Source organism: Grus americana, chromosome 3, assembly GCF_028858705.1.
Source record: "Grus americana isolate bGruAme1 chromosome 3, bGruAme1.mat, whole genome shotgun sequence".
In the NCBI taxonomy this organism is placed as follows: Eukaryota; Metazoa; Chordata; class Aves; order Gruiformes; family Gruidae; genus Grus; species Grus americana.
This window is the reverse complement of record NC_072854.1, coordinates 2,095,631-2,120,081: the sequence shown is the minus strand read 5'-3', so window position 1 is coordinate 2,120,081 and position 24,451 is coordinate 2,095,631. Positions and strand designations below refer to the sequence as shown.

Here is a 24,451-nt window from a genome sequence, read left to right as displayed (position 1 = left end):
TGCTTCCTCATGCCCCATCTAAATATTGCATCCTCCACCCTTGGCTTCTGGGCAGCTTCCTGGGGATTGGGTCTTCAGCACTTCACTCAGCTCCCTGTCTGTGGTAGGAACAGTAGGACCACCTTTCATGCTTGAGCGTTCCTCAAGTGTACGCTTTCGGTGGAGGTGGCAGCGGCAGCTAATGGGTGTTTTGGGCAGGTGGTGGGTGCCTGTCAACAGCAGCACAATGGCAAAGTTGTCAGAGTGCCCCGCTGTGATGCCAAGCTTTGTTTTGGACGGCTCATGAAGACCATGCTCAGCCAACTGTGAGTGAACGTCTAGTCGGTTGAGCGAGGGAGTCTCATGTGAATGCTATGCAAGATGATCTACCTTCACTGCAGCCTACAGGCTCAGGCAGACCCTGCCTGACCAGTGTGCAGGGTTGTAAAGCAGAATAGGGAACCAAGATAAAAATCTCTGACCCCCCAGGCTGTGTTAGGTATAGTTAGTCTTCAGATTAGATGAATTCTTGGAGCTCACGGGCGTAACAGCCAGTCTTCATATAAAATGAATGTCAGAAGTAATGAAAACTATGTAAAATGAGATTCCTAAACCACCAGGAGTGATTTCCCAAAATACAGGGTTTTGCAAAGGCAGTCTGGGAGAGGAAATGAGTTGTGCTGCAGTCTGAATGCATATAGAGGGGAATGAGTATTTTCCTGAGGTCGTGAGCATGTGTGAAAAGACGCAGCAGAACCAGCAGAAAAGCAGCAGAAAGCCAAAGCGATGGCTGAGAGAGAAGGACTAGAGAGAGCGCTTGTAGGCCAGCAGCTTGACGGGAAAACTGTGAGCCAGCAAACCATCCTTCCCATTTGAGTTCTGCTGTGCTGAGGAAAACCCGAGTTATAGAAAATTCTTTGTGAATAAACAAGATTACATCAAAGGAATACCTGACGCCATCATCAAAGCAATGTGTGAGACTAGTCACTGGCTACTTTTTTGAATCAAAGTTCACCTGCCTAATGGCAGGTTAAATTTTGCAGAATTTAAGAGGTACCAAAAAAAAGAAAGTTTTTCCTAACTCTTGTACCTAGTTAAAATCTCCTCTGAGCCAGGGCTCACTCTACCTTTGTTTTCTGGTCCAAAGAGAGGTGAGAACTCTCCTGTTCATCATAACAGGGTGTCCACACTGATCTCATTTGAATGGCAGAGTTGTCATCTGTTTCTTTGCTGGCTTTTCGGGAGGAGTCATTAGCTACATGCTATCAAAACTACACTGCTGTGAATTCACGGCAGAGAACTTATCCTTGCTTAGCCAAAAAAAAATGTGAAACATGGGAAATGGAACAAGCTACAGTCAATTCTCAATTATGCAGGAGAGAGGAGACGAAGGGAGACCTAAAAGAGGTAACACAAAACAAATACTTTGGGCTCTAAGATGATAATTGGGTGTTTGCCTTTGAAAAACAAATGAATAGATTTCTACGGAGCAATTGAGTGAGGGTTTGGCCGGAACAGTGCTGGTGCTTCATGTCACTGGGGAGAAGAACCCTAACACTGCCACAGCTGGGTAGTGCCCAAATAATGGCCGAACGGTGCTAATTTGCAATCTGGATGATAACTGAGACTTGACTGGGGGTTTTTTTCTGATGGATTTTTTTTGCTGCTCGCTCAGAAAGGGATGGGTTTGTACTCTAAAAACTGAATGGCACCCAAGAGCCTCCGTGACAAACGTCGCTGCAGCATGAAGGAGAAGGGACAGAGATCCCTGAGTGCGTTCACTGAGAGGTTATTTTGTTTAGATGGGATGGTGTGGGAAAAGCTTCGTAGTCACTGAGCAGTGAAATTAAGAATAGCAATGATCAGATGCATGGTCGAGGGAGTGGTGAGACGATATAGAAGAGCTACAGACAGGGATTGAATTACAAATTGCCTGGAAGGGGTTATCAAAATCCCATGGCAGAATTATGGCTGTGACTTTTGGTGTTGCTGCATGTACGTGTGCAATTTGTCATGAGGATGATTTCTGGTAGGGCTGGTTTGTTTTCTGCCTGAATTGTCCAGGTAGCTTTTTGTTTATATACAAAGCAAACGGAGACTAGCAAGGATGGATTTGTCTCTTTGGGCACAAAGCAATATCGCAAAGGTGAAGTGCAAGATTTTTATCTAAAGCGTGGAACCAAGTTAGCAAATTTTCTCTGGGACTCGGATCTGCCTAAAAAGGACCGGGAGGGGCGTTTCTTTCACTCCATGCGTGTGCAGTTCTGCTGGAAGGCATCTGGTGTTTGTGCTGCTTGTTGCCAATAAATCAAAAGATTTGCCTCCCACTTTATCATGAATAATGAATTCCGATTCTAGCCTAGCGCTGGACCCCCGCCAAGATTGTGTCCTTGTGCCTCAAGAAAGAGCCCTGCTACTTCTCATGACAACAGCTCAGCCAAAATGCAAGCTCCTTCCCCCCACCCCAACCAGCTCGGGCTTCTGGAAGGCAGCACTAATTCAGTTAGATAATTTATGGACATAGGCTGGCTCTAAAAACAGATGCATATTGTACTGGAGTGTTTACCCAACGAGAAAATAATTACTTTCAGTAATTGTTCTGTCAGCAGCCTGAGCCCAGTTTCTGACAAAAAAGGGGCTGGCTTGCGTGAGAAGGGCATGGTGTTTCACCGTCCTTCCGAATCCTAACGCTTGTCTCCTGCTTTTCACGTTTCTGAATAGCCAGCCCAGTACTCTCTGTACTGCCTGTTAGGCTTGTGGGAATTGAAAACGTTCCTTAAGGGGGGAAAGTGGGGTGAGAAACACCCAGGTCAGCACCGGGAGTGAGAGACCTGCCGTCCGCACCTCGGCTCTGATGCCCTTTTCCTTTGCAGCCTTGAGAAACTCATCCTTACTGCTTACATTTTCATAGAATCTGGATTGGAAGGGACCTTTAGAGCTCATCTTGTCCAACCCCCCTGCCATGGGCATGGACATCTTCAACTAGATCAGGGTGCTCAGAGCCCCGTCCAACCTGACCTTGAGTGTTTCCAGGGATGGGAATTTCCTGACCTTGAAGTGAGATCATGGTGATGACCTGCTGCAGAAGGATGCTCTCACACCATCAGCTAGAACGCTGATGGACACTACAATACAGCAGTAAAGGTTGATAACTTAATTTATGACCCCCAGGCCAGGTCTGCGTTCTATCTAAAGATGACCAGGTCAGTCCCTATAATAATATTTTCGATTGAATTTTCTCTCTTGGCTGTTAGCAAAGTGTTTAAAACCAGATTGTAGTTTTCCTCAATTTACTATTTGAAATAATTTGTCTTTATGGTTCTTGATCTGCAGCTGATCTGGGACAAGTGAATAACAGACATGTGCTGGTGTTGGCTGCTTTTGAGGATGTGTGTGTTATGTGGTGTGGCTGTATTTCTTTATAGAATAAATGTTGCTTTTATAGAATCACAGAATCATTTATGTTGGAAAAGACCTTTAAGATCATCAAGTCCAACCATTAACCTCACCCTGCCAAGCCCACCACTAAACCATGTCCCCAAGCACCACATCTCCATGTCTTTTCAATCCCTCCAGGGATGGGGACTCCACCACTTCCCTGGGCAGCCTGTTCCAGGGATTGACAATGCTTTTGGTGAAGAAATTGTTCCTAATCTCCAATCTAAACCTGCCCTGGCAGGAAACTTGAGGCCGTTTCCTCTTGTGCTATTGCTTGTTACTTGGGAGAAGAGACCACCCCCCACCTGGCTGCACCCTCCTTCCAGGTAGTTGCAGAGAGCGACCAGGTCTCCCCTCAGCCTCCTGTTCCCCAGGCTCAGCACCCCCAGTTCCCTCAGCCGCTCCCATCAGACTTGTGCGCCAGACCCTGCACCACTTGGTTGCCCTTCTCTGGACACGCTCCAGCACCTCAATGTCCTTCTTGGAGTGAGGGGCCCAAAACTGTACAAAAAAACTCGAGGTGTGGCCTCACCAGAGCCGAGTACAGGGGGACAATCACTGCCCTGGTCCTGCTGGTCACACTGTTCCTGATACAAGCCAGGATGCTGGTGGCCTTCTTGGCCACCTGGGCACACTGCTGGCTCGCATTCAGTGGGCTGTCAAACAACACCCCCAGGTGCTTTTCCTCCAGGCAGCTTTCCAGCCACTCTTCCCCAAGCCTGTAGCGTTGCCTGGGGTTGTTGCGACCCAAGTGCAGGACCTGGCACTGAGCCTTATTGAACCTCAGACAATTGGCCTTGGCCCAGGATCCAGCCTGTCCAATGTTCTATAATTCTACGATTCTAGAATACAGCAATAGAAGGTTTAGAGTCTATTTCCACCCTTTATGTTCATGAGAATGGATTGAGAGCAGCCCTGAGGAGAAGGACTTGTGGGCGTTGGGGGAGGAGAAGTGGAATCATGGACAGTGGAATCAAGTGCACCCTCAGCAAGTTTGCCAACAACACCAAGCTGTGTGGTGGGTCGACATGCTGGAGGGCAGGGATGCCATTCAGAGGGACCTGGACAGGCTGGAGAGGTGGGCCCATGTGAACCGCATGAAGTTCAACAAGGCCAAGGGCAAGGTCCTGCACGTGGGTCAGGGCAATCCCAAGCACAACTCCAGGCTGGGCAGGGAATGGATGGAGAGCAGCCCTGAGGAGAAGGACTTGGAGGTGTTGGGGGACGAGAAGCTCACCATGAGCTGGCAATGTGCGCTGGCAGCCCAGAAAGCCACCCGTGTCCTGGGCTGCGTGTCCAGCAGTGTGAGCAGCAGGTCGAGGGAGGGGATTCTGCCCCTCTGCTCCGCTCTGCTGAGACCCCCCTGCAGTGCTGCGTCCAGCTCGGGGGTCCCCAGCACAAGAAGGACATGGAGCTGTTGGAGCCAGGCCAGAGGAGGCCACGGAGATGAGGCGAGGGCTGGAGCACCTCTGCTCTGGAGACCTCAGGCTGAGAGAGTTGGGCTGGTTCAGCCTGGAGAAGAGAAGGCTGCGGGGAGACCTTAGAGCCCCTTCCAGTCCCTGCAGGGGCTCCAGGAAAGCTGGAGAGGGGCTGGTGCCAAGGGCAGGGAGTGCCAGGCCAAGGGGCATGGCCTGAAGCTGCAGGAGGGGAGATGGAGATGGGATGTGAGGCAGAAATCCTTCCCTGTGAGGGTGCTGAGGCCCTGGCCCAGGGTGCCCAGAGAAGCTGTGGCTGCCCCTGGCTCCCTGGCAGTGTTCAAGGCCAGGTTGGATGGGGCTTTGGGCAACCTGGGCTAGTGGAGGGTGTCCCTGCCCATGGCAGGGGGTTGGAACTGGATGGGCTGGGAGGTCCCTTCCAACCCAAACCACTCTGGGATTCCGTGATTCTATGATTCTATGATTTTCTCTTCAGAATGTGCTTTTTAGCATGCCTGCCAGGAGCCCAGAGGCGCTGGTGATGGAGCTAGGAGCCCAACCCAGAGAGTACACAGAGTTGCTGCGTTAAATTCACTAATTCTATATTGCAGAATTTGAGTGTGGCAGGGGAATGAATACCGTCAGAGCAAATGTGTTTATGAACCTGCCTGAGCTCTTGAAAAATCCTCCTCGTAGCATGGATTTAACTCCTGATATTGGAAAAACGTAACAACTAGCCATATTCGGGTGTACTTAATTTTCACGCTCTGGAATATTCCTGTTCTGCCAGTTAATTATATTGACTTTATTAAGAGCTGCTTATAAATGTATATGCGTAACATATACAAGAAGTATTTTGATATAAAAGCGCTTGATGGAGAGGCAGTCCTCTGGCCTTATTTATAAGTTACATGGATTTAACTGAAAACTCACAAATTGATTTAGCTAAACTTGCCTTTCTGTGTATTCCCCTAAGCTGATGTAACATGGTATGTGAATTTAGCTTAAATCAGTAAGGCTCGAGCTAAAGGCATATGTCTGAGTGCTATAACCTTATCATAACTTAAAAAATAGCAAGTTACCACCCTCCTCTGAGCCACGGTATCTTGATTGTGCGCTCTCGCTCTGCCCCAGGTGCCGGATAAAATGTATTCTCTTAAACTGTGGCTGTTCGGGTGGCAATATCATAAGGGATTTTCTTCTCAACCCCAGGGAACCAACTGCATAGCATTGTTAATACCAGTCTGTTCTACTCTGCAGGAGAAAGAAAGGAGGAGGGGAGACCCCAGACCTTAGCCGGCAGGCGGCTGAGAAAAAAAAGAGAGCGGGTGGTGGATCTAATAAACTCCAGAAGGCAAAATCACTGGCAAGTATCACCGGCTTGTAATTATACCAACTGGGGCCCAGTGTCGCGTACACCCAGGAACATTTTCACTCAGAGCTTTGACTTAACTTGGGTAACTGTGAAACTTTGCTCCTGATTGTAAGCAGGCTGCCAGGCACGTTTGCTGCCTATCGCGAAGGGAGATTATCCGGGCAGAAGGAGGACACAAAGCAACCCGTGTCTGGCTGCTCCGGGGGCGATCTCTCAATTCTTTTACGACATTTGCATCTCTTCCCAAAGCTTCATTTCTCTGCTCGCAACTTTTGAACGTTACAATTCGATGTTAGTTTATTCTCTGTTCGTTGCACTGAGCCTGAGCAAGCAGCCCCAAGGTCTTAATACTGAGGGTTCATTGTGCTCATCACTGGTAAAAATAGGGCATCCTCACATGAAAGGAGGCTGGGGAAGTTGGCTTTCCAGAAAGCATCATGGGTTTAAGCTTTTATAGATACGGCAACAAATAACTGCCAGAAGAAGGACGTGCTCACAAGCATATCGGGGGTTTTTGCAGACCTGGAAGCATGTTTCCTAAGCGATGAAAGCCAGGGAACGCATGTGAGTTGAGCTAAAGGAGGTTTACATAAAAGAGAGGCATTGTCTCCCGAGATTGGGAGGCATTCTCCTGACCCAAATACAGCCTGTTTGCAAGGAAACCGATTCAGTCAGTGTTAAAGAACAGAAAATATAATTAAAGTTATTCAGCCTGTGTCTTACAATTGCCATTCTCCAAAGGCTTCCTCTGTAGCCCTTAGATCAGCGCGCCCGTACACGGTTTCATTCCGCCATGGCTTCCCATTGCAAATTTAAAGCTGTTTTAGTGTCAGTCCAGAAGTGAAAGAATCTTAGTTCAGGGTAAAAAAAGAGGTGAATTTGATTGTCTTTCCCCAGCTTTTAGGAAAGTTATGTGTTCTTAGAATCATAGAATCCTAGAATGGCTTGGGTTGGAAGGGACCTCAAAGATCATCTAGTTCCAACCCCCCTGCTGCAGGCAGGGACACCCTCCACTAGCCCAGGTTGCCCAAAGCCCCATCCAACCTGGCCTTGAACACTGCCAGGGAGCCAGGGGCAGCCACAGCTTCTCTGGGCAACCTGGGCCAGGGCCTCAGCACCCTCACAGGGAAGGATTTCTTCCTTATATCTAATCTAAATCGACCCTCCTTCAGCTTGAACCCGTTACCCCTTGTCCTGTCACTACACTCCCCCATAAACAGTCCCTCACCATCTTTCCTGTAGGCCCCTTCAGGTACTGGTAAGCCGCAGTTAGATCTCCCCAGAGCCGCCTTTTCTCCAGGCTGAACAATCCCACCTCTCTCAGCCTGTCCTCACAGGAGAGGTGCTCCAGCCCTCTGATCAGCTTCATGGCCTCCTCTGGACTCGCTCCAACAGCTCCATGTCTCTCCTGTACTGGGGCCCCCAGAGCTGGACGTGGTACTCCAGGTGGGGTCTCACCAGAGCGGAGTAGAGGGGCAGGATCACCTCCCTCGACCTGCTGGTCACACCTCTTGTGATGCAGCCCAGGACACGGTTGGCTTTCTGGGCTGCAAGCGCACACTGCCGGCTCATGTTGAGCTTCTCATCAATCAATACCCCCAAGTCCTTCTCCTCGGGGCTGCTCTCCATCCATTCCCTGCCCAGCCTGGAGTCGTGCTTGGGATTGCCCTGACCCACGTGCAGGACCTTGCCCTTGGCCTTGTTGAACTTCATGTGGTTCACACAGGCCCATCTCTCCAGCCTGTCAAGGTCCCTCTGGATGGCATCCCTTCCCTCCAGCGTGTCGACCATACCACACAGCTTGGTGTCATTGGCAAACTTGCTGAGGGTGCACTCGATCTCGCTGTCTGTGTTGCTGACAAAGATGTTGAACAGTGCCGGTCCCAGTACCGACCCCTGAGGAACACCACTCGTCACCATTCTCCACTTGGACATTGAGCCATTGACCACAACTCTTTGAGTGCGACCATCCAGCCAATTCCTTATCCACTGAGTGGTCCATCCATCGAATCCATGTCTCCCCAATTTAGAGACAAGGATGGTGTGCAGGACAGTGTCAAACGCCTTGCACAAGTCAGGTAGATGACGTCAGTTGCCCTTCCCTTATCCACCAACGCTGTAACCCCAAAGTTCTTCAAAGTAACTTAACCTGCAACCCCCAATCAGAAGGCCCAAGTATCTACTCTGACTTCCACCACGAAGTCCATACCCTCCTGCACGATGTCAGTGGGAGTTTTTGCTATAAATTGCGGCAGTAGGGTTGAATGGTGTGGATGTAGGTGTCACCTTCAGTTGGCTGCTCACAGTTTAAAAGGGACATTATTATTCCTGTAGCAAATGGTCAGAAAGCATTTAGCTGACACAAAATGCTCACCCAGATGTCAGGGGGAGCACGCAGAGTTAGTGGGCACTGAATTCTCACCCCACAAAAAGCCCTGGGAAGAGTTTTAAAGCCACTGCCTGCTGCCACAGGCCTGACAGGTCCACCACCCTCCCTTGGTCCCTCCTAGGCAGTTAGGAAAGCCTAACCCAGGAGTAGGAGTCCTGAAAATCCAGGGGGTTACACCTTGGTGCCATCAGCCCAGAACAGCCTCCACGCCCTTGTGTGATGCAATCTTGGTAGCACTGGCTTCTCTTTGTGTTAAAAACCTGGGGTAGCCTGGGGTAGCCTGTGTCACTCTTTCCTAGACCTTTACGTTGTAAATAGACTTGTATTTCTCTGGACTTGAGAGTTGTCCAAATTTCAGTAGAAGATCTATGTTTCTTATCCTCTGATGTAGAAGCCTGCTGTTACGCAGGCCATTAATGACTACATCATCACATGACAATAAAGGTTAGGTTACGGTAGGCTGATGCATAGAAAAAGAATATATATATATAACTCGCTAGGAACAATCCAAAATTAATTTCCATTTATTATTAAGGTAGCACTGGGAAGCCTTGTTGAAATGAAGACCTGTGAAAAGACTCTTATTTAATCAAATCCAAATAAAGAGGCTTAATGCTCAAATCTTTTAGTAAATCCTTAGAAGAAGAATAGACTATGATGAAAGACTAAGTGCCCCAAGCAAACAAACATCAAGTCAAATTAAAATGAAGCTCTTAAATAGATCAATGATCCATGTACAGTAAGTAGGTGAGAATAAAGTCTATTACAGCCAACAATGAAGATGTGAAAAGGGTTATTATACGGAGCTCCAAGCTCAGGAGGCTGACCAACAGCACACTAAAACAGAAGAAACACGTAATTAAGGTGATGAACTGAGCCCTGGAATTACATCCACTGGCTCCACGTCTGCATGCGGTGAATCAGTTCTCCCTCCCAGTAAACTTGTGAGGTTTTGGAGTTTATTAGTAATCATGGCAACGGTAGCATAAAATGTGACCAGGCTCACACTTAATTTAGAATTAATTAAAGTAAATTAGCTCAATTGCAATAAATAGTAAATTGCAATAAATTAAGGTAATTAGGTCTCTGAATGAAGGGACACATTCGTTCTTACGAAGGCACGTGCAACCCTCACGTCTCTGAAGGGGGGAGGGAATACCTGCTCTATCGTTACCCAGGGCAGCGATGCCTTACTCGAAGGATACGTATAGCTTCAGTGTTAAGCATCTCTTCAAGCGCTTCGCTGGATCAGGGCTTTATAGCTTGTCTCTACCACCTTGACGCTCCCGTTGCCTTCAGCAGCTACTCTCCCAGGATTATATAAAGAAAAGTGAGGAATGCAACGGGTTCGGTGACTTCTCCAAGCTTTTACGAGGCTGGGCGTGGAAACCGGATCTCTGGTTTGGGTCACTATATCATCCCTCCTGCTCACTCTGACATGGAGCTGCGCTGCCCTGCTGGGATTTCGGAGCTCTGGCCCTCCGGGTCCCTTCGCAGGCGTCACTGCTGTCACATCAGTGTCCTTCACACGAGTCCTCGAGCACTTCCAATGCTCTTCTGCAGCTTCTCAGCAGAACAGGCAGCCTCATGCTCAAACGTCAAAATTCCCAGATACTTTATTAGGAAGGTAAAATTTGATTGATGCTTTTGACAGCTTTGCAAATGACTGCAATGTCAGCAATTAGGGGCTGGGTTTGCCTTTCAGGCTGGCTGCTTGTTTCTGTTCGAGAGACTGCTCCACCCTCACAGCTGCTCCTGAATTATTGACTTATTTTTAGTACTTACTAAATAACATCTTTTTTGACAGGATCAGTCATTCTTGCCTCACTGCATATATCCTAAGGTAATAAGATTGCAGCATTTGAAGTCAGGAATAAATTTCCCTATGACATATTGACAGGGAATTGATGTTTTGAGTATGGATCGTATTTATGTACTGTGTGGGTATAGCCCACGTGAAGATCCAGGACTCTCAGCACTGAAACACCGTCCTGTCCCGTGTATATTTATACCACCAATATTCTGCAACCCTTATTTTGAATTTTATTTATTCATACAAAAAATCCTGTTGAACTTCATGGGACTAGTCCTGAAAGTGAAAATAACTCAGTAAAATGTTTGCGTATTCAAAGTCACCTTATACATGTCTCTGTAATTTTAAAAGTACAGCCTGGCTTTAATAGTCTATGCCTAGCTGTCCCTCTGAGCTCTAAAACTGAACCAGCAACAACACAGGAGCTGAAAAGCAAGGAATGGTCAGATCTGTGCTGCAACTACTACGGCTTCTGTCGTCTGGTGCTCGTCTCACTAGGACAGAAAAACCGCAGCTGCTTTTAGCGCACCATCTCTGTCGCACATCAAGCACTGCTACGATCCAAGACCACTTTCAGCGGTTGTATAATCACTGGCCTTTCTTTAGGTTGATATTCAGCCGTTGCTGGATTGCTTCTTTATAACTAGACCATTAGGCACGAAGCCCCATCAATCTGCCGCTGTTGCCAATTCAAATAACGGAAGGGGGAAACAGGCAGGAAGGAATTACAGAACAGCATTGACTTTTCTGCACAGCCATTTTACTATGGACACCAGTTTCACATAAGAATATCTGCCCACATTGCTTTTTATAGAAATGTTTGGTTTTGTTAACGTTATTCTTACCAAATAATTTGTATCGGTCAAAAAAAAGCCAAAGGTCTTGGTCCGCAGAGCCTGCGCTTTTTGAAGATTTGAGATCTTTCTCGAGGAATAAACAATCGCTGTGTTGCTAAGATGATTTTTTTTTTTGCTTGATTTTTATACTGTTTAGTAAAATGTTCGTTGAACAGTGTGTTAAAATAAATTTCATCCTTTACACTGCAAGACTTCAAACAGCAAGCAAGACTGGGATCAGTCGCGGCCATTTGCACAGGGGGAGAATTTGCGCATTAACATATGAATTGATGTGGAGAATCAATTAATGTGGGTTTGGCTTTACGAGCATCAATTTCTAATTGGGCCCTTTTTAAGGTAAACTTGTAACAGAGCACAGGTCACTGCAAACAATGCAGATTATGCTTGTATCGTTTAGGAATATAATTCAGGGATGTAATTTATAGAATGTATAGAATTTATAGAAGTTCTCAATGGACTCCAACATTTTCAGTCCCTCTGAAGCTGTTGGGATGACATGATATTTACTGCCTTCTCTTCCTAGCTATCACTTTCCACACATCTTGAGTCTGTCCAAAAACCACCAGTTCGTCCCAGCTGGGCCACTCCCCAGTCAAGCGGGAGCTTGCCCTCCAAAGCAGCAGCAAAGACCCTGGCCCAGAGCTCCCAGTGGAACGCCGGGATACGACCAGCACCTGTTCGAGCTCCAGTGCCGAAGGCACATGAAAGAGGAAAGAAAGACTTCACAAGGACGAACACCAGGTCTCCGTGTTAGTATGCTGCCCTGTCCCACGCGGAGGCTAGCGTAGAGATTGCCGATACCCAAATTTAGCGCACAGAGGGAAGGAGAAGACGGTAATTCTGGATGGTGGGAATCCAGATGACAGTGATGTGCTCCATCAAAAGAGAACATATGGCCAAAGACGTCACATCTAGCACTTGCTACATCCACCCGTCTGTCACAACTGTCATCTTGGTATTGAACACTGGCGTGGGCTTCACACAGGTTTAACTCACTAGTACTCAATGGCAGAGCAAGAGATCTTAGAAGTGACAGTGGGCTCAGCCCAAAGTCCACGGACTCTGCCAGGTCCTGGATAGATGCCAGGAGGAGCTGGAGCGGTTGGGTTGGAATCAGAGCAGTCAGCAAATTACAGGAGAAAGCAATCAACTCCAGGGAAACAACAGCTGAGAAAGCAGCTGATGTGTGAATGCCTTCCAAAAATAAGGAAGGCAGACTGACACGATCAAAACCAATTTGATGCCATTTCAGTCTAGGGTTGGCTTGGGCAGCTATTCATGAAGATCTCACCTCTCGATACAGCCAGCATCTCCTGAAGGTCCTTAATGTCTGCAGCTGGCTGGGAAAGGATTGGATGTCTTTCAGAAGCACACAATGTTTGTGCAGACTTTGGTGAAAGTCCTATTAGTTCACAAGCGGGCTGCCCACATAAGGATCGCAATTTGTGACCCCTGATGATTTTTAATAGCGCAGGAAGGGTAGGAGATAAAGAAACTGGAATGCACAAAGGAAAAGAGGCTTCCAGTGTGATACTGTTAGGATTTTCAAAGCGAACACGGAGGGTAGAGTGAGGGGAGCTCCTGCAGGGCAATGACTATCCCGTAATTATTGATGACCCCATCTAGAAGGGAGATAATGGAGCACATGGAGACCTCCAGCATCCCTTTGGGTCTCCCTAGCATCTAGTGTTTTTAGCAGGGGCACAGGCTAACCCCCGTAAGGAGGACCCACAGCGCAAATGAGCGATCACAAATCCTTCTGTGGGAGGTGGAAGAAAGAATCCAACCACAGATGAAGGATGCTACATAGAGGAAAGCGCTGGAATGAGTAAGAGGCCCAAGGAAAACACATTAGATTGCTTCATGTAGGAAGCAGTACATAAATGCATCCCAATCATAAAAGCCAAGAGAGGAAAACATCAAGATTAGGGTAGAGGGTTACAGTGCCACATATTTCTAAAGCAATACAAGGTTTCTGTAAAATAGAACCCTCATCTTGACATCATGTTGCCTGGACAGAGCCTTTGGAAGGTGGTACAGTGGACTGGGGCCAAGTCAGGAAGAGTTAAGTGTGGGCTCTGAGCCTTGGCTGAGTTATGGGTTGTTCCAGTCAATCAAGGGAATTCCGGCTGCTGTGGCCTCCCAGGAATGTGGCACTCGGCTCTGCTGCCACCCGGGAGGCACTGGGAATGGGAAGAAGGTGTTTCTCAAGTCTCTTACCCTCCGCGAACCAATCTGCAACTGCTGCTGAAGGTGCGGTTCAGTGTTGTCAAAGAGGAGGTGGGAGATGGAGCCAGGGGGGCTCCTGCAGGGAAGTGGCCGCCCAGTGATAATTAATGATTCCGTATGGGTGGAGGATAACGGCGTATGCAGGGACGTGCAGCATTCTGAGCTCTGCTGCAGTCACTGTCTTCTTCTACACGATAAGAAATTTAAAAACTGTGCAGGAGGAAAGTGCTGGGGAGAGCGGGGAAGGGAGCTACCTACGAACACCGTTGCTGCAGTATAAAAACTGCCAAGGTGAATTATCCCTGAGGGGTTGCATTTGGATTAGGGGCAATTTGCAAGGCAAAACTATTTTATATTTTTTTTTATATCAGAAGGAGACAAATCCTATCTTAATTCCTTCAGTGACCTCTCCTGGACCTTTGTGATCTCTGCCAGGCTTTACCCAAGGTAAACTTAACCAGCTTTAGACAGTGCTCCAGCTGGGCTTTACCAGGGCGTGTTTGCAGATTGTCAGCGGTGGGCAGGCAAAGTAAAGGCATCTTGATTGATGATTATTTTCTCTGTATTGAGATGATGAACGGAAACTGTCTTTCCACTCAATCCAGATTTGTAAAGGTATTTGAGGTATTAAATGCCACCAAAATCCCAAGAATTGGCTGAGTACCTAAATATATTTAGAATCTGAATTCTCTGACTAAATTAATCTGATTCTTACATTATTTCTTTTTCATCTAGCATCTCCACTGTTTGAGGCTCAGCCCTGGCACATTCCTCCATCTAACCAAGGATCTGACACAGAGTAAGGGATGATCCAGAGTATCTTTCATCCCAGCAGAACAGAAACTTATCTGCCTGGCACTGGAGAAACAACAGCGGTGTTGCCCGAGTCACAGGCTGTGCTCGGTGAAGAACAGCTGCTTTTGAGTCCTTCATAAGGACCCAGCTTAATTTTTTTTTAACTGTTGCTAGAAAAGACTTTCTTCGTTGACCTCACCACAGAATGCAAAGAAATGGGCATGGAGGTCCTGTGTCTATTCTCGCTTAGGCTGCCCAAAAGAAATGTTAACTACCTTGCAGCCAGTTTGGACAGAAAGGTGTTGGAGCAATGGCTTTATACCTTTTTTTTTTTGAACTACTGTACTTGGTGCGATGACTCCTGCCAGCCTTTGGGATCTCCAGGTGGGATCTCTCATTTCCAAACTGGAGTACGGTCTACGTCTGTTTTCCTGTTGTGCTTCTCAGCCTGGTTTCCTGTCGCTGCTGCTCTTGAACTGGTGCTATATTGTCTTTTTCTTCTGGGTATGTCGTCTCTGCGGAGTTCACCTAGGCTTTTGATCATGGAGACACTCCCGTAGATCCTTGCTAGAGCTGCCGGACCTCATGTGAGCTTGCCTGCGTGTCACTCAGACATCTTGGGGCATATCCCATGCCCTGAGCTGCTCTGTGATGCTTTGCCAGTGAATTACAGAAGTTGTCTGTCTCTGTGGGCTCCGAGGGGATTGTGGAAGACAAGGGAGACAGAATTTCTTTCTCACGTTAAACAAGGCAACTCCATCTTTGCAATCATGTTTAGTGAGAAGGAAATCAAATCCCACACTCTGGATTACAGCATTGCACATGGATCTGTGTGGGGAGCTGGCACTAGTCTAATTATTTAAGAAAATGTAAATCATGTGCTCTTATTTGTCTTTTTCGCAATTAAGGAAATAACCAGTAAATGTAACAAATAGTAGTTTTTAAGGCTAAGAGGACTGAATGCACAGCAACTCTAACTCATTGCCTTATCATATGCCAGAGTGAGAGAGCTGGGATAAAATGGAACCTTTCCACATGGTAGGAAGAGTCACAGTACGCCCGTGAATTCTCAACATTTATAGACTAGAAATCACGTTTCAGAGAAAATGCCAACTACAAATCGACAAGGATTAGGAGGAGACTTCTGCTCTGTGAGCAGATTATTCTGCAGTGCGTCATTTGAGGGTTTCAGGTTTTTTGGTGCGAGAGATATTGATCATCGTCAAGACCATGCACCGGGCACGACGCACCATGGATCTGACCTGAAGGGAGAGCATCCAGCAGGAGACTCTGCCTGTTGGGTACTTGGTCGAGTGTCATGTGAATTCTCCAAATCAATGATTAGGTAACTCAGTGCACCTCCCTCTCCAAACTTCATTCTTTCATTTTTCTAGTTGCTCTGTAAGGAAGGGGGAGTTCATCTCAACCAAGACGATGGCCTAAGAGCTAATTAAGTCTAAGCTGGTCACCTCTCCAGCAATCAGTGGAAAGATGAACTCGCAGATGGCAATTATCTCATATATCTTAGGATCTGTTGATTATACAAGAGACCAGACTGACTAATTTTGATTAAGAAAGCTAACTTTTGAGCATTTGAAGTAAGATGGGGTAAATCCCATCCAAAACATTCATCGGCATCATTCCCTGCTATTGCAAATCTCTCCTCGCAAGCCTTTTCCCTCAGAAAACCAAGTTAAACTGATTGCTTCATGGGTGTTTCCTTGGCTTCTTAAGTGCAATTTGTTGTTCCAGCTTTTTTTTTTTTTTTGTCTCCATTAGGAAGCATGTGGCTTCTTGTGGCAGCAGTTCAGCGCTAGGTCCGTGTTACAAACACCAAATGGCTACACGAGGAAATGATGTAACCCTGCAGCAATGTTTTTTTTCTTTTCTCATCAATGAGCATCCTCATCGGAAACGCAAAGTTCCCAGGGTCTGACCGGTCTCGGAGCCGAGTGCTCGGGCACTACTGCGGACCCTGTGCCTTTGCTGCAGCAGATCATGCGTCTTAAGTGCTCGCTATACATTTTAAGGCTTAGGCCTTCTCTGATTTATAAAGTTTTTTTGTATATATGATGCTGTAAAATAACTAACAGTAATGTCCAGGAGCATACCAAGCCAAGTAGTCTATCCTTGAACAGCAGACCTATGTAATGCCTTGACGTAACTCCTACCGATGATGATATTAGCATGATTTATCAGAATAAAAATGTACGTACTCACAACGTACTTTAAAATCATTCCCGAAGTCACAAAATGGGTCAGAATCTGAAACAGAGAGAAAAGATACAGAGAGATAGAGTCTCCATCACCTGCCTCTGCCACTGGCCTCAGGCAGGCCGTATCACCCTCTGTGCCCCGGGCTGCTGATCTGCAGAGGCAGATGGTTCTTTACCCGCCTTTATAGTGCGCTTCCAGCTATGCCGATAAGAAATTGCTAAACGAGTACAGAGGAAGGTTGTTATGCCTGCGCCCTTCCTTGTAGATGCACATTTCCCCGCACTGCTCGGCATTTCCAGATCCTGCCCAACTCTCATTAGCCGCAGCCTTCGATTAAAGAACTGAAAGTACCTTCTAAAGCCCAGAGGCCAATGAATCAGCACTGCTGCATCTGAATTCCACCAGTACGAGCAAGATCAGAATGTGAGCCCTAGGCTACAGCCCTGCTCAGATGTGGGGAACAAACCCAAACATGCCAGCCGCTCTTTTACCCAAGCTTTATCATCCATTTCTGCCCAAAACTCCACCTGCATTTACCTGGTGTTCCTTGCCAGAAGCAATGGCAGAGTTTGGTAGCGTAGTTTGGCTTTGTAGCCAAAATGAAGTTTTCCTAATTATTGCTCTTCTGAGCTAAAGAAACAAAAACTTGGAAAAAGGAATATGCGTAATTGAAGTTGATGGGAGTTGCAGGTGGGAGCACAGCTGGATTAAAACCGAGGCTTTTTGGAAACACCCGACTTGTGCGGTGAGATGGAAGATGAGTGAACACGAGCTGCTGCCAGGGAAGTAAGAGCATTCAGAGAGCAAAGTCTCAGCAGCGACGCTGGGGTTGTAATAGGTTAAAGGACAGTTACCGAAGAACGTGGAGACCCTGCAGCAAAGGGAAAGCACTTAATGAGAGTAGCTAAGCGCAAGATAAAAAGTTGCTGCAATAGGTGGATGAAACTGATAACGAATGGAGAGCATAGCTCAGCTCATGGAACAAAGGGCTGAGGAGACGAGGAGGCAGTGACGCGGTGCGTAGGGTTGCGTTTAGGCGGATGTGGGTTAAGAGGAGGGAGGGGGTATGAGAAGTGGTTTGAAACCAGTTGCCTTGTCCCCGCTGGCATGCTCTTTGATCCCCTTACCGTGCGTCTAGCACAGGCATCCTGCCTGTCCTGTGCTCTGTGCCATCCCCAACAACATACGAAGGCATCCTCCAGAGAGTTGCTGTGTAGTATGTGCACCACCAAATAATTCAGGGGGAAGGAATTGCTATCACACCCCAGTCAGCCCAAGGCAGGGCACGGCTAGACACACAAACATCCCGACTGCGTGATCGCATCCGAAATGTCCCGTGCTGCACAGCAGCTGCTGCTGGAGGTTTGAGAGAGGTGATGGCAGGAGATGCATGCCTGGATAGATGCTTTGTAGCTGTTTGCACAGCCTGTAGCCCGGTCACAGCCACTCTCCAAACCACTGATAAATTGCTGGTTGGCACGGGATGCTTGGGAGACCCCCGGGGAGGTAAAATCACGGGTACAGACAGGTCCAGACATTGCAGGGCACTCCCACCACATCCTGTAGGAAGGAAACTGAATTCAGCTCTCTAAAAAGCCCTGAAGGCAGGAGAGAAGTAGCAACGGGAGCAGATGGTCTAAACCATATTTTCAACCTGTTCCATCCTGGGATCTTGCTTTGTAGAGGCAGGATGCTGCCAAATCCACCCAGCAAAGTGGGGGAGGCCGTATGGTCTCACAACACGTGCGCGGAGACATACATCCCAGGACAAGGTGCCTGCCGGGCTGCGCATGCGGACCTCAGGCACCAGAGCACGCTCTGGTTGCTTGATAAACCAACCCACACAGAGGGAACAGCTGACCTGCAACTCCTTCCATGTGCCTTCTTCCCTCCCTGCAAACCCTCCTGAACCTTCAGTCTCCGGGTGCACACCGGTCATCGGCGTGATGCCAAAAATCTTCAGGTCAGCCCTCAGATCAGGAGGTTTTCCAAGAAGGGTTTTTACCAGCTCATGAATCACAAGAGCAGGTCACTTGGCCATTGCCAGCATCTCTCTTCATTTTTTCCTGTCATTTGGCGGTGTGGTTTTTTTCTTTTTGGGGGCCTGTTTTCCCTTGCAGCCTGTTCTCCTCTGCAATTCTGTTTTCTCGTCTGGGTGGCCTCTCCTCTCTGCTCACATTACTTATGACGAGATCCACCAGAATCTACTGGTTGACCAGGATGCCACCAGCAAGGAGAGGCAGGAGCTGGTGGCACCAGCGAGGCTTTGGCTAACAGCACCAAACTAAAGCAGGGAGTTCTCCATGTGAGATGTAATTCAGCTGTGGAACTCCCTGCCCCGAGAAGTTGTAGATGTTGAAGCTCACATGGGCCCTAGAAGTCACTGGAGATTCATGGAAGGATCTCGAGCTCATTTCATCGGACTGTAGGAGGATTTCGGTGGTAAGGGACCCCAGGAGGTCTCTGGTCCAACCTCCTGCACTAAGCAGGGTCAGCTCTGGCATCAGCCCAGGTTGATGAGGGTTTTACCCAGCTGGGTCTTCAAATGCTCCAAAGAAAATGACAGAACCATTGTGGGCAGCCCACCTTTGACACTCGGCTGCCCTCGCAATGAAAAAGTTTCTCCTTACACCCAGTTTGAACTGTCCTTAAAACTTCCACCTGTTACCTCCCACCACACACTGCTGTGAAGACATAACCTCCTTGGAGGTACCAGGGGCTGCTGTCAGGCCCCCGAAGCTCATGCTTTCTCAGTGGAATGAGCCCCTTCCCTCAGCCTCTCCCCACAGGGACCCTCAAACACCCCCGTTCCCCTCCCCTGCTCCTTGCACCACCTCTGGCCCCCAGTGCCCCCCATTGTGCTCCCCAGGCACCTCTCACAGAATCACAGAATCCCAGACTGGTCAGGGTTGGAAGGGACCTCTGGAGATCATCTAGTCCAACCCCCCTGCTAAAGCAGGATCACCCAGAGCAGGTTGGACAGGATCATGTCCAAGTGGGTTTTGAATCTCTCCAGAGAAGGAGACATTGCATTTGACACTGTCCCGCACGACATCCTTGTCTCTAAATTGGGGAAACATGGATTCGATGGATGGACCACTCAGTGGATAAGGAATTGGCTGGATGGTCACACTCAGAGAGTTGTGGTCAATGGCTCAATGTCCAAGTGGAGAACGGTGACGAGTGGTGTTCCTCAGGGGTCGGTACTGGGACCGGCGCTGTTCAACATCTTTGTCGGCAACATGGACAGTGGGATCGAGTGCACCCTCAGCAAGTTTGCCGACGACACCAAGCTGTGTGGTATGGTTGACACGCTGGAGGGAAGGGATGCCATCCAGAGGGACCTTGACAGGCTGGAGAGGTGGGACCGTGCGAAGCGCATGAAGTTCGACAAGGCCAAGGGCAAGGTCCTGCACGGGGGTCAGGGCAATCCCAAGCACGACTCCAGGCTGGACAGAGAATGGATGGAGAGCACCCCTGAGGAGAAGGACTTGGGGGTATTGATTGATGAGAAGCTCAACATGAGCCGGCAGTGTGCGCTGGCAGCCCAGAAAGCCACCCGTGTCCTGGGCTGCATCACAAGAGGTGTGACCAGCAGGTCGAGGGAGGTGATCCTGCCCCTCTACTCCGCTCTGGTGAGACCCCACCTGGAGTACCACGTCCAGCTCTGGGGGCCCCAGTACAGGAGAGACATGGAGCTGTTGGAGCGAGTCCAGAGGAGGCCACGAAGCTGATCAGAAGGCTGGAGCACCTCTCCTGTGAGGACAGGCTGAGAGAGTTGGGGTTGTTCAGCCTGGAGAAAAGGCGGCTCTGGGGAGATCTAATTGCGGCTTACCAGTACCTGAAGGGGCTCCAGGAAAGATGGGGAGGGACTGTTTATGGGGGAGTGTAGTGACAGGACAAGGGGGAATGGGTTCAAGCTGAAGGAGGGTCGATTTAGATTCGATGTTAGAAAGAAATTCTTTACTGTGAGAGTGGTGAGGCACTGGCACAGCTTGGCCAGAGAGGTTGTGGCTGCCCCTGGATCCCTGGAAGTGTTCAAGGCCAGGTTGGATGAGGCTTTGGGCAACGTGGTCTAGTGGAGGGTGTCCCTGCCTGCAGCAGGGGGGGTTGGAACTAGATGATCTTTGAGGTCCCTTCCAACCCAAACCATTCTATGATTCCATGAGACTCCACAACCTCTCTGGGCAGCCTGTCCCAGGGCTCGGTCACCCTCACAGTGAAGAAGTTTCTCCTCATGTTCAGATGGAACTTCCCGTGTTCCAGTTGGTGCCCGTTGCCCCTTGTCCTGTCACTGGGCACCACTGAGAAGAGTCTGGCCCCGTCCTCTTGACCCCCACCCTTTAGCTATTGATAAGTGTGGATCAGATCCCCTCTCAGCCTTCTCTTCTCCAGGCTAACCAGCCCCAGCTCTCTCAGCCTTTCCTCACACCAGAGATGCTCCAGGCCCCTCCTCATCCTCGCAGCCCTCCGCTGGACTCTCCCCAGTAGTTCCCAGTCTGTCTGGAACTGGGGAGCCCAGCGCTGGACACAGAACTCCAGATGTGGCCTCACCAGGGCAGAGCAGAGCAGAGGGGGAGGAGAACCTCCCTCGACCTGCTGGCCACGCTCTTCTCCATGCACCCCAGGACACCGTTGGCCGCCTTGGCCACGAGGGCACACCGCTGGTCATGGAGAGCTTGGTGTCCACCAGGACGTCCAGGCCCTTCTCCGCAGCGCTGCTTCCCAGCAGGTCACCCCCACCCTGTCCTGGTGCTGGGGTTATTCCTCCCTGGGTGCAGGACCCTACACTTGCCCTTGTTGAATTCCATTGGGTTCCTCTCCGCCCAACTCTCCAGCCTGTCCAGGTCTCGCTGAGTGGCAGCGCAGCCTCCTGCTCTGTCGGCCTCTCCTCCCAGTTTGGGATCGCCAGCAAACGTGCTGAGGGCACGCTCTGTCCCCTGTCCAGGTCAGCGATGAAGACGTTGAACAAGACCGGAGCCAGCCCAGCTCCAGCTCTCGGGGAAGGGACTTTTACCCTTCGGTCAGGAAAATCGAGTTGGTTTTTCCCTCCCTCGGGTCGGTGCTTTGCTACCACCTAGCGCTGAAGGGGCGCAGGGCCCGAAGGCCGGCGGACGGAGGAGGGGGGAATTCCCCGCTGGCGGCTCCGCAATATCGACAGATATGGGTAAACCCCGAGTATTGCAACGAGGGACAATTAACGCTGGAGAGCATGAGTGACGGCGGGGAGGCACCCCGGGGCCGCAGCACACGCGTGGGGGATCCCCGCGGGACCGGCCGCCCACTGAGGGAGCGCTGTTCGCCCAGCCACGCGCCGCCGCTCCCCACGGCGCCCCCTGGCGGAGGTACCGCCCCGCCTCGCCAGCGGAAGGTGCATGCGCGATACGGTGACACCCCCCCGCCGTTTTCCTGTCGCTTTCCGGCAGAGCGGCTGGAGGTGCGGCGTTTTTACGACGGTGAGGGGTGGTGTCGCTTGACGGCAGGGGTCCGTAGCCTGCCCTGGCTCGTGAGGGGAGCGGCTGAGGAGTTGCCGGCAGCATGAAGCAGAAGAGGAAAGGTATCGGAGTGGGGGGATCACGGTGCCCGGGGGCTGGCGGCGGGGCAGCCCCTGCCCTTCTCCCAGGAGCTCAGGGCAGTGGGGCAGGGCTTTGCTGCCTCCCCCGGCCCTGGGAGTGAGGGGGAAGGAGGGGCTGTGGGGCAGAGTTTTGCCCTCCTCCCCCGGCCCTGTGTGGGGGCAGCGGGGCAGAGCTTTGCCGCCTTCCCCGGCCGTGTGTGTGTGTAGGGGGGAAATGAGGAGCAACACTTTAGCCTGTTTTTGGGCATGGCAGAGGGTCTGTGGGACGGGGCTCCTCATGCTTCCCCCAGCCCTGTGAGGGTGGCGGCTGTGGGGTGGCAAAGCTTTACCACCTCCCCTGGCGCTGGGTTCTGAGGAGTTTGTCTTGCCTTGCTCCTGACTGGCAGGGCAGTCCGGGTGTTGCTGGGCTTTTCCCTCCTGGCAAAGGTAAAAAAACCCCAACAACAAAACCCCCCAAAAAACCAAAATCACAAAAAAAACCAAAACAGGGGAAAGGATATGGGGCACCAAAGACGATGCAGGGCAGTGTGGGACTGGCAGGGGTACAGGCTGTCCCACAAAACTGCCTGCAGAGACCTGCTGGGAGCATCGCTGCGGTGCTCCTTTCAGGTAGGATCTCAGCACAGCTGTCGTGAACAAAAGCTTGTTGGAGCAGTCGTGCACCCAGCTATGTCCCTGCTAGTGGGTTTTCTGACAAGTATGGTGTGTATGTTTTACTGTCCCAATGCTTGCTGGTGTAGACAGAGCTGTGCGAGGTGAAATAAATGCACATTGTTGTTAGGAAGCGTGGCTGGATCTCTTAATAGCAGTGCCCTTCTTCTCCCAAAGCTGGTATGGAAGAAATGTAAGCAATGTGTACAGTGTATACTGTGCAGCAGGGAAGCTTTAAGGCACTGATACGCTGCCTGACGCAGTGGCGTACCCTCTCTGTGATGGAGAGGAGTTCATAGAGCTGACTTCTTTGTTTGGCTTGCCCCACCATTCTTCTCAAAACACGTTCTGTCCCTTGCCACGCGTTCTGGTAGAGTCAGACTAGTCTACTAATTGTCTTTAACTTCCAGTGACTTATTTCTGGCTGTTGTGGATTCCTCTGACATACGAAGGCGGGGTTTGTCCTAGAAGTAAAAGAAAAGCAGCAATATGAGGTGGTGAATGTCATTTGTTCAGGGGAATGCTGCAAATTGAGTGATATGCAGTGACAAAATTCCCTCTGTAGGCAACGATTGTAGGAAATACTGAAAATGAACTGCAGAGCAGATGCACCTCGACGGTCACAAAAGTGGTTAGAAAGCACTGGCTATACACGTGGCTTGTTGTTTTGTTCGCATTTCAGCAGACCTCAGCCATGCAGAGCTGATGATGATGACGATAGCTGACATCATAAAGCAATTAATTGAAGCTCACGAGCAGGGAAAAGATGTGAATCTGAACAAGTAAGTCACTCTGGGATGACACAAGAGCTGGTCCACCAGTGATGAACGTGTCCTGTGCAGTCTCTTATATTCAGGCTTTATTTTAAAATGTTTTATTTTTGCGGGTTACTGTCATTTCTCTTACTGTTATCTGATTAAAAACCACCACCAAGATTTGTAAATTGTGTGGTGGTTTGAAATCACGACTTGGTACTTGACTGGCAATGCTTGGAGTACAAAATGGGTTGTATTGGTGAAAAGCTCTTAAGAAAATTGTCATTGTCTTTTTGTGTTTCCACCTGTGTTCATCCTTTAGTGGTCCCAAAGTCAGTTCCATCAGGGCAAGGAGAGATTAGTTCAGGGATAAAGTTTAAATCAAGTTTTCTTAGCAACGTGTTATAAATTAAGTTGCTGTTTATAGAAAGTTTTTCCTTCTTTACATATGTGGAATAATAAAACCTGAATTTCTCCCACTGTTTCTATTTCATTTACACGATATAATTGGAAACTTTTTGCTGATGCTGGAAATAACTGACACGAATGTCTGAGAAATGAACTTGGCTAGAGTCTGTGTATGTAGGGGTTAATCTCATGGAAGACATTAAAAGTTAGAGAGGGACTGGTGCCAAGGGCAGGGAGTGCCAGGCCAAGGGGCATGGCCTGAAGCTGCAGGAGGGGAGATGGAGATGGGATGTGAGGCAGAAATCCTTCCCTGTGAGGGTGCTGAGGCCCTGGCCCAGGTTGCCCAGAGAAGCTGTGGCTGCCCCTGGCTCCCTGGCAGTGTTCAAGGCCAGGTTGGATGGGGCTTTGGGCAACCTGGGCTAGTGGAGGGTGTCCCTGCCCATGGCAGGGGGAGTGGAACTAGATGGGCTGTGAGGTCCCTTCCCACCCAAACCAGTCTATGATTATATGAAAAGAATTAAATTACTGAAAACTGATAAACTAGAGTCTGCGGGC

The 24,451-nt window shown here is 49.3% G+C and overlaps 2 protein-coding genes across 4 annotated transcripts in view; both read left to right on the top strand.

Moving 5' to 3' along the window:
- FBXO16 (F-box protein 16) overlaps positions 1–16,509 on the top strand; it is a 44,746-nt gene extending 28,237 nt beyond the window's left edge. The window contains exons 7-9 of one of the 3 annotated variants that reach the window (XM_054820513.1): positions 6,093–6,198; positions 11,790–12,015; positions 14,231–16,509. In XM_054820513.1, the coding sequence (XP_054676488.1) occupies positions 6,093–6,198; positions 11,790–12,015; positions 14,231–14,298 (400 nt within the window). In that variant the 3' untranslated portion in view covers positions 14,299–16,509. The remainder of the gene's footprint in view (positions 1–6,092; positions 6,199–11,789; positions 12,016–14,230) is intronic. The other 2 variants (XM_054820514.1, XM_054820512.1) reach the window with 2 other exon arrangements.
- Positions 16,510–21,957: 5,448 nt separating this feature from the next.
- The window catches only part of ELP3 (elongator acetyltransferase complex subunit 3), an 89,379-nt gene continuing 86,885 nt past the window's right edge, over positions 21,958–24,451 (top strand). The window contains exons 1-2 of the mRNA XM_054820511.1: positions 21,958–22,064; positions 23,416–23,515. Of these exons, the coding sequence (XP_054676486.1) occupies positions 22,046–22,064; positions 23,416–23,515 (119 nt within the window). The 5' untranslated portion in view covers positions 21,958–22,045. The remainder of the gene's footprint in view (positions 22,065–23,415; positions 23,516–24,451) is intronic.